Raw genomic sequence first — 13,316 nt, forward strand, 5'->3', positions numbered from 1 at the left:
TAATGATTTAATTTGTAATGCAGTTATTTAATCCTGAAATTTATCACATTATTTTAAAAGTGTACCTGATTTATCAAAAAGCTTACCATTGTTGTATGTCTATTAATTTCTCCTCAGAGTTTTAAAGAGTTTCTATCTTAAGTATTTCAATGCTGTGTTATTTAGCACGTAACAGTTGAGGATTGTTGATACTTGTAAAAGAGTATGATTCTCCTGGTTCATTGTAGTGTTTTTTGTTTTGACTCTACTGTGTTTGAAATTAATATTGTCACCCCTGGTTTTGGTGGCTGAATTTACTGAAGATCATTGTCCCAGCTTTAATTTTTTTTAACCATTTCAATTTCATTTTACATATAGTTTTGTATTCATTTTTGTAACTGTGATTTAATCTTAACTCTGCTAAATTGATCTTTGTTCTCATCACTGATCCTTTCATATGTCACTTTCTCCTGTTTTTGAGTTCTTTATTTTTTATATCACTCAGATAACTGATACATGCCCTCAAGTAATTATTTTCAAAAAAGTATCTTATAGTCAATACGTGTTTTCTGAATAAATGCATGAATGAAGAATTTAAGCCTTTGCGCATCATAGAATGTCCTTCTGTTCTGTGATAAAAGCACGACTTTTTTTTCTGTGATAAATGTACTTTTTACTCCTGAATAATGGTCTTGGGTCTCTCTCTTTTTCCAACAAACTTAATTATTTAGTCTTTTTTTTACATTTAAACATTTTGCCAGGATACGTCTATGTTTTGGTTTCTTTATATTGGTTTTACCTGGAAAAAAAAATGAGACATTCTTAATCTACAAATTTAAGTCACTCTTAAATTCAGGAAAGTTTTTTTCTGATATATATTTGTCTGTTTTGTACAGTTGTTCTGGATCCATTTTCAGAAACATGACTAGTTTTGAGATTGGATCCCAGGTTCTTCCTTTATATTAATCATTAATTTTTATCAGTTTGCCCCTTTAATTTTTTTTTTTTTTTTTTTTTTTTTTTTGAAACAGAGTTTCACTCTTATTGCCCAGGCTGGAGTGCAATGGTGCAATGGTGCGATCTTGGCTCACCGCAACCTCCACCTCCCAGGTTCAAGCAATTCTGCCTCAGCCTCCCAAGTAGCTGGGATTACAGGCATGCGCCACCATGCCTGACCTAATGTATATTTAGAAGGAGTTTTAGCAAATGGCATAAGGTGAGGAATTAACAAATTTTTTCTAGTTAGTTTGCCTTCTCAAAACTGAAAAAAATTACAACTTTATCTTCTATATCTCATTCTGTTTTCTTGTTTTTATTTTTTAAATTAATTTTTTATTTTTAATTTTTGTGGAAACATACTAGGTGCATATATTTATGGGTTACATGAGATATTTTGATACAGGCATGCAATGTGTAATAATCACATTAGGGTAAATGGGGTATCCATCACCTCCAACATTTCTCCTTTATGTTACACACAATCCAATTATACTCTTTCAGTTATTTTTAAGTGTACAATTAAATTATTTTTGACTGTAGTCACCCTATTGTGCTAGCAAATACTTATTTATTTTTTCTACTTTTTGTACCCATTAACCATCCTCAGTTCCCTCCAATCCCCGACTATCCTTCCCAGCCTCTGGTAAACATCCTTCTAGTCTCTTATCTCCGTGAGTTCAATTATTTTAATTTTTAGCTCCCACAAATAACTGAGAACGTGAAGATTTCCTTTCTGTGCCTGGCTTATTTCACTTAACATAATGACCTCCAATTCCATCCAGGCTGTTGCAAATGATGGGATCTCATTCTTTTTTATAGCTGAATAGTACTCCATTGTGTATATATACCTCATTTTATCTATTCATCTGTTGGTAGACACTTAGGTTGCTTCCAAACTAGCTATTGTGCAGTAAACATGGGAGTGCAGCTATCTCTTCAATAACATGATTTCTTTTCTTTTGGGTATAAACCTAGCAGAAAGATTGCTGGATAATATGGTAGCTCTTTTTTTAGTTTTCAGTTCTCCATAGTGGTTGTACTAATTTAAATTCCCACCAACAGTGTATAAAGATTTCCTTTTCTCTGAAAGGTCACATATTTCAGTTTCTCCAAGATTGGCCCCTGGTTCCTTATTTAGTTCATTTGGTAAGGTCATGTTTTCCTGGATGGTGTTGATGCTTGTTGATGTTCACTGGTGCCTGAGCATTGAAGAGTTAGGTATTTATTGTAGTCTTCGCAGTCTGGGCTTGTTTGTACCTGTCCTCCTTGGAAAGGCTTTCCAGGTATTTGAAAGGAATTGGGCATTGTGGTCTAAGCCATAACTACATTAGGAGGCACCCCATGACCAGTAATGCTCTGGTTCTTGCAGACTCAGAGGTACTGTCTTGGTGGTCTTGGATAAGATCTGGAAGAGTTCTCTGGATTACCAGGCAGAGTCTTGTTCTTTTCCCTTACTTTCTTCCAAGCAAATGGAGTCTTTTTCTTTGTGCTGAGCTGCTTCGGACAGGGGTTGGGGTGACACAAGCACCCTGTGGCCTCCACTGGGACTGTGTTGGATCAGACATGAAGCCAGCGCAGCACTGAGTCTTGCCCAAGGTCTGCTGTAACCAATACCTGGCTATTGCCTATGTTTGTTCAAGGCCCTGGGGCTCTACAATCAGCAGATATTGAAGCCAGCCAGACTTGTGTCCTTCCCTTCAGGGTGTCAAGTTCCCCCAGGTCCCAGGCAGGTCCAGTGATGCTATCCAGGAGCTAGAAACTGGGGTTAAAAACCTTAGTGACTGAGCTGGCCCTCAAACCACTAGACACAGTCCTTCTCACTCTTCCCTCCCCGTTGCACAGGCAGAGGAGCCTCACCCCGTGGCCACTACCACCACAGGCCCACTGAGAGTAATGCCAGGTAACCACTGATGCTCCCTTAAGGCCCAAGGACTCTTCAGGCAGCTTGTGGTAAATGCTGCCAGGCCTGGGACTCACCCTTCAGTGCAGTGGGCTGCCTTTTGGCTCAGGGAAGGTCTAGAAATGCCATCCAGTAGCCAAGTCTTGGGATCAGGGGCCCCAAAAGCCTGCCTGGTTCTCTACCCCACTGTGGCTGAGCTGGTGCCTGAAGATAGCACATCTCAGAGCCTCACCTAAGGCCTATGTCATACTACTTAGTATTGCTGCTTGTTATTCAGGCCCAAGGGCTTTTTAGTCAGTAGGTAATGGATCCTGCTAAAACTTGGTCCTTCCCTTCAAGGCAACAGTTTCCCTTCTGGTTTAGGGTGTATCTAGACATGCTGTCCAGGAGCTAGGGCCTGGAATAGGGGCCTCAGGATTCTGACTGTTGCCCTATCCTAGTGTAGCTGAGCTGGTATCCAAGACATAAGTCAAAAGTCCTCTTTACTCTTCCCTCTCCTCTCCTCAGGTGGAAGCAATGCGTCTCTTTTGGAGCTGCTAGCTATGTTGCCCGGGGTTGGATGAGGAGTGGTGCAAGTACTCCCTTAGCTTCTCTAGCTGGTGTCTCAGTAAGTCTCATGCCTCCCAACTCCACTGGCTCTCAACCCAGCTCAGCACCAGGACTTACAGTCCTTGTGACCTAGAGTGCCTTTCAAATTTACTTAGGGCCCCTGGGCACTGCAGCCTACAGTGGCAGGGCTTGCCAGAACTGAAGTTGTGACCACTGGAATGGGCAATTCTCCTCTGACTTAGGCTGGTCTGAGTACTTCCTCCATGAGCAGGTATTAGCTGAGTTAAGCCCAGTTTTGCTTTCCACCGTAATAGGGCAGCACTGAGTTCAGTGCAAAGCCTCACAATCCACTGTACTTCCCTCTCCCAAGTGCAGAGCCTCTCTCCATGCAACGCTGCCACTGTTGGGGTAGGGGGTGGGGAGGGGTGATGTTGGTGATTGAAGACTCTCTTTCCTACCCTCTTCAGTGCCTCTTACAGTGATATGAAGTTAAAACCAAGTACTGTGAGTGCTCACCTGATTTTTGGTTCTAATGAAGGTGCTTTTTTTGTGTGTAAACAGTTGTTGAATTTGATGTTCCTGCAGGGGAGATGATCACTGGGGGTCTCCTATTCTGCCAACTTGCTCTGCCACCACTCTGTTATCAGGAATGTCAATTGTACACTTTTGGGGCTGTGATGCATATGTCACGTCTACTATTATGTTTTTTATTTTAAAATGTTTTAAAATCTCAAGCAACTTTCTTTTCATCCCAGCCTGATTGCTACTCATAGTTTTCTGGTCTTGTTTCATAAAGTACATATCCTCTTATGCCTTATTGATGATGCCAAATAGCTTTATCAAATATTCATTGTTTTCAGGTGTCTGTTTCAACGAAAAATTTTCTCTCATTCTTTCTCTTATTTTATATTTATTTTTATAAATGTTGTGTTGCTTAATAACTTACATATATAAAACTATATAACATATAAATGGACTGCTCCATGAATTTTCTCAAAATATAACTACCACTCAAATCATGAAAGAGCACAGTATGAGCATGAGAGAAACACAGCTCACACACCCTGCCAGTTACCACTCCTAAAGTAATCACTATATCCTGACTGCTGTCACCATCTATTAGTTTTGCCTGATTTCATTTTATTTATTTTACCTTTTCAGTTATTCTGAAATAGGAAGAGATAGATCCAGATCCAGTATTGGCCAACAGACTGGGTGGTGATTGCCTTGTCCCTTTCACTATCTTCTTCAGCAGATGGATTCCAGTAGGAGAATAGTCTGTTCTCATACTGCTATAAAGAAATACCTCAGACTGGAAAATTTATAAAGGAAAGAGGTTTAATTGACTCACAGGTCTGTATGGCTGGAAGGCCTCAGGAAACTTACAATTATGGCACGTCTTACATGGCAGCAGGCAAGAGAGAGCATGTGAAGGAGGAACTGTCAGACACTTATAAAACCATCAGTTCTGGTGAGAACTCACTCATTATCAAGAGAAGAGCATGGGGGGAAACCACCCCCATGATCCAATCACCTCCCACTAGGTCCCTTCCTCAACACATGGGGATTATGGGGATTACAATTAGAGATGAGGTTTGGGTGGGGACACAGAGCCGAACCATATCAGTATACTTTGTAGTCCAGTTTTCTAGAATGTTGAAATGTTACACTCTTATCTCCTCTCTGATTCCTTGATTCTGAGAACATATGATACATGAAAAATATAATTCCCAGCACATACTATGAATTAATTAGGATTTGGTTCAATGCATGAAATAAAGAAAAAAATCACAGCAACTTACAAAAGAGACATTTCTTTCTTTCTCAAAAAAGAGTCCAAAGACATCCAAGGTTAGGATGACAGCTCTGTTCCCCAAAGTCCTTGGAACCCAGGCTCTCCCCAGCCTTCTGCTCCACATCCCTAGGGTGTGGCACTCATTATCAGAATCCAAAGTAACCATTAGAATGCTAGGCAGTAGAATGGAAAAGGGGGTGAAGAAAAGGGAGCAAAAGGAAAGTGCTAGTTGTTTCAAAAAGAGATTCGTGCATCTTCCATGTATATGCCACAGATCACAGCTATTACTCTAGTGTATCTTTATCTGTGACCTCTGCCTCTTTCCTGGGGTTCCAATTCACATTTCCTATCTCTTACTAGGGATTCATCTTCTCTGTCCCTCAGGAACCCTAAATGAATATATCTCAAATCAAATTTATTATCTTCTCCAACAATCCTACTTCCTATATATTCTATTTCCATTCCCATTTCACAGTCTAAACTTGAAACTTGGGGGTGGTCCTCACTCCCCCTTTCTTCTCTCTCTTTCATGTTAAATTGGTTGAAACTCTTTTTGTTTTTACTTTCTACATACCTCCTGTGTTGATTGTCTCCTCTCTCACTCCCCTTCACTGTCAGAGGTCCTAATTATTGTTCATGTTGATCAGCTTTCTAACCAATATCCTTGCTTTTCCTTTCATTCCCCTCAGATCCATCGCCAACATATTTTTAGAGTGATCATCGTAAAATAACAATCTGATCATTCTACATCTCTGTTTTAAAATGTGTAACCATTTGCTGTTACCCAAAACAACGGTTCATTGTTTTTTTTCACGTCAAGAAACATTGTGGATGCCCACATATCTATTAATTGAGAAATTATGCAAACCAAAAGCTACTCTGAATCCAGCAACAATTTAAAATTTTTTTGTGATTAGTAAGCATGGAATTTACATACATTGAATCAATAGTGACATATATTTGGAAAGATAACATGTATTCAATATGGAGACAATGATTGGTGGATTGGTGAATGCCTTGCAATGACTACTCACCACCAATTGAGACCCATGGCTTTAGAGATGACATCAAATTAATTAGTGGGCTATGAAAGATGCTTTAAACTCTTGAAACCAATGTTTCACTTTTCTCTCCTCACCTTCTGGTCACTTTGCTCTCCTCACCTTCTCACTCAACGGCAGCCACACAAGCTGCCCCTCTTTCTGCTGTTCCTCACTCATCACTTTTCCCAGGAAGGCCCTTTCTTCCTTTTCTCTGCCTAGAACACCCTGACCTTATTCCTTAAGACCTGACAAAAATGTCAGGAGAAACCTTTTCAGATCCCTCTTAGAGTTGGTTGCACTCTCATGCAACTCATAGCATCTCACACATCATCTCAAGCAGAGCTCTTACTGGGATGGGTTTTACATGTGTCTCCCTTGCCAGATTCTGGGATCCTAGGTGGCAGAGACTGGGTCTTATTCATCTTTATATCCTGGACTCCTGAAATAGTGCCTGGTACATAGTAGGTGCTCCTGTAAATAGAGGTTGATGGATTCACAGTGACTGCTAGGATATTTTTGGCAATCTTAGAAAGAGCAGTTTCCTGGCAGAGGAAAACAGTAAGATAGTCCTGCCCTTGATGTCCAGGTTCTTTTCTCATAATTACCACTCCATAACAGAACAAATAATAATCAATCATATATTTAGCCATTAAAAGTATAGAAAGTCACAACTGGAGGGAACTGTGGCTGTCATCCAATACGACTCCTTCATATTGCAGATCAAGAAACAACATTGAGCCTTTTCTTTTCTAGATGCAGTAACACAGTTTTCAACTTCCTCCACATTCTGGTTCTTGATTAATTGTCTTTGAATCCTGACTGCAACATTCCTCCTAGGTTGTAGGAATAAGTTGCTCATTTACAAAAAGTGTAACTTTTTGTAGTCACTAACACAAATGCCTGCAATCCATAGATGACATATTTTTTAATGATTGAGACATTTCAGCATTCTTCATGGTCAACTCCTTTACCAGGCATTATCTAAGAAGAACCAAGATTGGCAGATCTGAATTTTAACTTCACTTAGTTCTCTTGCATAGGCTCTGGTGAAGGTGTGAATGGGTAATGAAGGGCCAGGAGGCAAGTGGCCAAAGGAAGAGTGGCAACCTGGACATTTGACTCCTAGAAAATGGAAAACTCACTGGAGTCTACTGTCATCTAGGAGAGGAGCACCTGCCTGGTTTTGTAACTTCTGAGTGTTGAGTGTGCATTGCTAGGTGTCCAATGTGAGATGAGTATTTTTGTGGCAACATGGATGAATTTGCGTGGGGGGATGATGTGTATGGAGCTGGTTGTAAGTAACTTGAGGGGAATATGAGGAATATTTGGTTTTGGCAAGATACAATGATGCTAAATATATTTAGGGCACTATGTATTACAAGGAAAAAAATTAAACTTTCTTATGTTGCATCCAACTAACTACCTTGTCACTTCGAGGACAACAAAGTGGTAGTTATTGTTGAAGATGTGTAGAAGAAAATTTAACAAAAGTTAGTTACAACCTAGGAGTTCTGAAAAGCCTGCCCAAGAACTAAACTTTATTATTGCCTTTCCATGGAGGGAAAGCCTGGGTATCTCTCCAAATTTAAATGAAAATATTACTGCTAGTGATTAAATGTGAAAACTGGGCTGGGTGCAGTGGCTCATGTCTGTAATCCCAGCACTTTAGGAGGTCAAAGAGGTAGGACCACTTGAGCCCAGGAGTTCAAGACCAGCCTGAGCAGCATAGATAGACCCTATCTCTATGAAAAAAAAAAAAAAAAATAGCTGTATGTGATGGTACAGGCCTCTAGCCCCAGCTACTCAGGAGGCTGAGGTGGGAGGATCATTTGAGCCCAGGAATTTGAGGCTGCAGTGAGCCATGATGCACCACTGCACTCCAGCCTAGGTGACAGAGCGGGACCCTGTCCCAAAAAAAAAAAAAAAAAAAAAAAAAAAAAGGAAAGAAAGTGAAAATCCTTTTACATTCAGTACCCTATAGATGTGCAAGCATCTTTACCAATCTGTGTTCCATCTTTGGACAAGTAAATGTGACCTGAACTCATCTGTCTATACTTTATTCAAAATTTCTAGCTCCATAAAGGGATACAAATGGCCAGGCTCTCAAATTCAAGTCTAGAGAAGTTAAAATCCTGATTGTTTACAAAACTTGTCCATCAAATAGAGCTGGTGTAATTAACTCTGGCACCCCAAATTCATTTTGCATATTCAGTGGTTGCTACGAAAAGCTAGATCCGAAATAACAAATGCACAGACAGCACCATTAGCAGGGTGCAGGCATCACACGTTTTTCCTTGGGTTGCTTCTGTTACCAAACTTGCAGACATGAGACTAGAGCACTTCTGACAGTTAAGTCCCACAAAAAGATGCTGTTCATTTATTTTGGCAGTGGGTTGTACTATTCTAAGAAGGCAGCTGTGCATGGCAGAACCCAACATTATAACTCAAAATCTGTCACGTCTTAGCATTTGCAGGACATTGGGTTGTGGCATTTTAGAAGGAGATGAAACAGATAGGATGATGTCTTAAGAAACAGCAGTTAAAATGCTATGACTTGTAAAATCCCTTATATGCACTACAATGTTTTGAGTTATTAAAGTACATATAATTTAAAGGGCAATTTACTTTACATTATTTGTACTGCTGTATATTCCTACCATATTGGTCAATTATATTTCTTTGTAGACAGTTTTAAACTTGTGCAGTTCAATAGTAGCTCATGTGTATGTTTAAATCTTAAGCCAACATGAGATTTACATTGATATTGTAGAAATTCTAGTGAGAATTTTTTAAGTTATATAAAATTTCCTACAAGTGCTCTACTTAAATAGAATATTCTGCACATAAAATAAGCCAGCAATACAATAGCTGAGAAGTGGGCTTTTATTTTTCACCTTACACCTTTCTGGAAAACACAGTTGCAAACTCACTCTGTGTGGATTTCAAGGCACACAGGGAAACATCCATGTATATAGCCAGGGAACAACTTTATCTGCTAGGAAGACAATGACTTTCTTCTGGACTCACGTGACAAAAAACTCACACTTGAATGATAGACACATCTTTTTCTTTCTGTTTGTTGGCAGGTTGTCCACTATAAACCCATAGGAGTTTGCATGCTAAGTAGAATTGGAGGGTAAGAAGGAAACGAGAAGATAACAAAGTGCCTAAACAATTTTTCTTCTTTCCCCCAGCATGAGGAGTACACATCAGAAGTTTATTTCCCCTATAGTCAGTACCTAACTATCTTTATGTAGATGTTAATCAACTTCTTTAATGATGCTGCTGGAATAAAATACTACCACTGTTCGGGGTCACAGACACACATCATATATTTTTGTTTTTGCATATATGTTAGAGCTAATTCATTCCATTGTGTCTATGTATATCATTGTATATGGTATTTATCTATATCATTGTACATAGTTGTCTGCATTTTATGATGTTGGAATAGAGATTTGATTTTGCAATTGAGATACACCTATATTGAGTTGTTTGTTAGTTTGTTTTTAAAAAATTCTTTCTCGCCGGGCGCAGTGGCTCAAGCCTGTAATCCCAGCACTTTGGGAGGCCGAAACGGCGGATCACGAGGTCAGGAGATCGAGACCATCCTGGCTAACACTGTGAAACCCCGTCTCTACTAAGAAATACAAAAAAATAGCCGGACGAGGTGGCGGGCGCCTGTAGTCCCAGCTACTCGGGTGGCTGAGGCAGGAGAATGGCGTAAACCCGGGAGGCGGAGCTTGCAGTGAGCTGAGATCCGGCCACTGCACTCCAGCCTGGGCGACAGAGCAAGACTCCACCTCAAAAAAAAAAAAAAAATTCTTTCTCAGATTATTTCCTTTTTTCTAGTCTGCTTTAGGGCAGACACCCCGAAAGGGTCTGTATGTGGAACAGACTGGGCATTGTTGGTGGTATGTACTTCAGTTCCATGGAAACCATGTCTATGAGTCAGAAAGCAAACACCAGGTCTGTTGTATTGATACCAGGAGGTGTGTTACTAATATAACACCTGACATGTGTGAACTGGCCAGACATCTCCCCAAGAGATGCTGTACAGGATGCCATGAGGGTTGGAGCTAATTGGAAGTATAATCCATGACTGGGGAAGGCAAAATCATACCATCCTAGAAGCAGGCCCATTCCTTTGGCTTCTCAGTGGGGAGCTTGTTTTCTTATTAGTGCTGATGGTTTTATTGCAGTCAGTGGAAGACAAGAGGCCGTTTGCTTCTTGCACATCAATCAATCACTTCTGGTCCTGAGGCCTCAGGATATGTTCAGCAGAAGGCAGGCCACACAGCCTCACTCCTGAATTCTTGGAGAGCATTCAAACAAGACAGCTAACTACAAGACTCCAGTGAATCAGACTTTATGGTCGGAAGAGGTGTGAAGAAAAACCCAAATGTCGGCTTTGCAGACGCTGCCACCGAGGAAAGTCCTGTACTACTAGCCATGGTCAACCCTACCGTGTTCTTCGACATTGCTGTCGATGGCGAGCCCTTGGGCTGCGTCTCCTTTGAGCTGTTTGCAGACAAGGTTCCAAAGACAGCAGAAAATTTTCGTGCTCTGAGCACTGGAGAGAAAGGGTTTGGTTATAAGGGTTCCTGCTTTCACAGAATTATTCCAGGGTTTATGTGTCAGGGTGGTGACTTCACACGCCATAATGACACTGGTGGCAAGTCCATCTATGGGGAGAAATTTGAAGATGAGAACTTCCTCCTAAAGCATACAGGTCCTGGCATCTTGTCCATGGCAAATGCTGGACCCAAGACAAATGGTTCCCAGTTTTTCATCTGCACTGCCAAGACTGAGTGGTTGGATGGCAAGCATGTGGTCTTTGGCAAAGTGAAAGAAGGCATGAATATTGTGGAGGCCATGGAGCGCTTTGGGTCCAGGAATGGCAAGACCAGCAAGAAGATCACCATTGCTGACTGTGGACAACTCGAATAAGTTTGACTTGTGTTTTATCTTAACCACCAGACCATTCCTTCTGTAGCTCAGGAGAGCACCCCTCCACCCCATTTGCTCGCAGTATCCTAGAATCTTTGTGCTCTCGCTGCAGTTCCCTTTGGGTTCCATGTTTTCCTTGTTCTCTCCCATGCCTAGCTGGATTGCAGAGTTAAGTTTATGATTATGAAATAAAAACTAAGTAACAATTGTCAAAAAAAAAAAAAAGAAAAACCCAATGTCTCCAAATGATTAAGTAAAACAGGTCGCTTATCTATTGTTTTCTAGGCATCATGAGCCTGCTCTAAGCCAAGGTTTGCTAATGAAGGCCTTTAGCCTGTTTTTGTATGGCCCACAAACTAAAAATGTTTTTAAAGCATTGTTTTTAAAAAAAAAAAAAATCCCCAAAGCAGAGAATATGGGACAGAGACTGTATGTGGACCACGAACCCTGAAGTATTTACTATCTGATCTTTCATGTAAAAATGTCTAAGCAATAGGGTGCAATAATGAAGATATGTTTCTCATTTCTAGCTGCCATACCACTTCTCTGTCTTCCTCAGAGTCCACCTGAATTGTCAGTGGACCCAGTTGAGGACTTTGACTTTGACTTAAGGGACTCCATGAGAACCACGTGTAGTTTTGGGGTTTCCTGCACCACTTTCAGGTAGGCCTTAATATAACGTAACACTGCTTTATGTTTGTGTTCAGCAGGTGATTAGATGGAGAACCAAGGGCTTACAGAAATTACACTGAACATGAATTAGAAAGATCCCCTCTAATTCCCCAGACCATAACAGGGCTTCCAGTACAGCCAGCCTTTCAGCAAGTACATATGTTCATCAGATCTTTGGAGTCATTTAATACTTTGGTGTTTTTCCTCTAATACTCTTCTTTAAGAGCTGGCTCCCCTCCAAAGTTTTGGAAAGATAAGATTCTAAATTAATTCCTAAATTCTCTAGTTAGATAGAGACTGCCTTTCAGTCCAGGTTCTTCTTTGTTCTTTGATCTGGATCCCAGGAGAGTCATGAATGTTTCTGCTGCTGCAGCTTTGTCTAAATATTGCTGGTATCTTGAAGGAAAATCTTCAGTCTGCTGATGTACCCCTAGGCTGACTACAGAGGGCTGAGAGTCGGGGAGATGGAGCAGGGAGCATCCTTTGTCTTGCTTTCTTTTTGGGCCAACACAAATTCCAGGGCTTATGTGGGTAGGGTAATCCCTGCCCCCTGAGGCTAAGCACCCCCCACACCTGCGGACTGGGTGACAACCTGGGATTTAAACAAACTCCAGGGCTGACATACAGTACCATTTCTTTCAATCATTTCCTCTACTCTTCTTTGATGTTACCCCAACTCAGGCCCTCATCATCAATCACTGAGACCAGAGGGGTGACCTCTTCAGAGATGACTCTAATCCCCAAAGTAAACTCAGTCTACCCTACACCCTATTTCCAGGAAACTGAAAACCTAGCCATATCACCAAAAGTTAGAACCTTTCTTTTGGTTCCCCATTGCCTATAAAATAAAAGTTCAACCCTGCCGCAGTATTTTAAGATCGGCCTACTTCCCTAATAGATCTGCCTCCTTCCTTACCCCACCTCTTGTCCTTCAGCCATGGTTACTGAGAGGCAGGCAGTTTCTTAAGCAGACTGCTTCACTCCTGCCTTTACTCATCATGCTGGTCCCACCACCTCCTAAAATGCCATCCTTTGCTTTTTCCCCAGTTTGCTTTACTAATCATCTTTCCTTTTTTCTTTCTTTTTTTTTTTTTTTTGAGAGAGAAATCTCACTCTTATCCCCCAGGTTTGAGTGCAATGGCTTCATCTTGGCTCATTGCAACCTCTGCCTTCCGGGTTCAAATGATTCTCCTGCCTCTGCCTCCCAAGTAGCTGGGATTTAATCACCTGCCACCACGCCCAGCTAATTTTTGTATATTTTAGTAGAGACAGGGTTTCACCATATTGTCCAGGCTGGTCTCGAACTCTTGACCTCAGGTGATCAGCCTGCCTCGGCCTCCCAACATGCTGGGATTATAGGCATGAGCCACGGCACCCGGCCTACTAATCATCTTTCAAGTTGAGATCATGGGTCATGTTAAGGGTTGAA

General features: G+C 41.0%; 1 protein-coding gene across 1 annotated transcript; it reads left to right on the plus strand.

Moving 5' to 3' along the window:
• Positions 1-10,621: 10,621 nt before the first annotated feature.
• On the plus strand, positions 10,622-11,421 carry LOC126956662 (peptidyl-prolyl cis-trans isomerase A-like). The gene has a single exon (XM_050793790.1). It carries the CDS (start codon positions 10,637-10,639, stop codon positions 11,213-11,215), a length of 579 nt encoding a protein of 192 aa, XP_050649747.1. The 5' UTR covers positions 10,622-10,636; the 3' UTR covers positions 11,216-11,421.
• Positions 11,422-13,316: the final 1,895 nt, after the last annotated feature.

Source organism: Macaca thibetana, chromosome 6 (assembly GCF_024542745.1).
Source record: "Macaca thibetana thibetana isolate TM-01 chromosome 6, ASM2454274v1, whole genome shotgun sequence".
NCBI lineage: Eukaryota > Metazoa > Chordata > Mammalia > Primates > Cercopithecidae > Macaca > Macaca thibetana.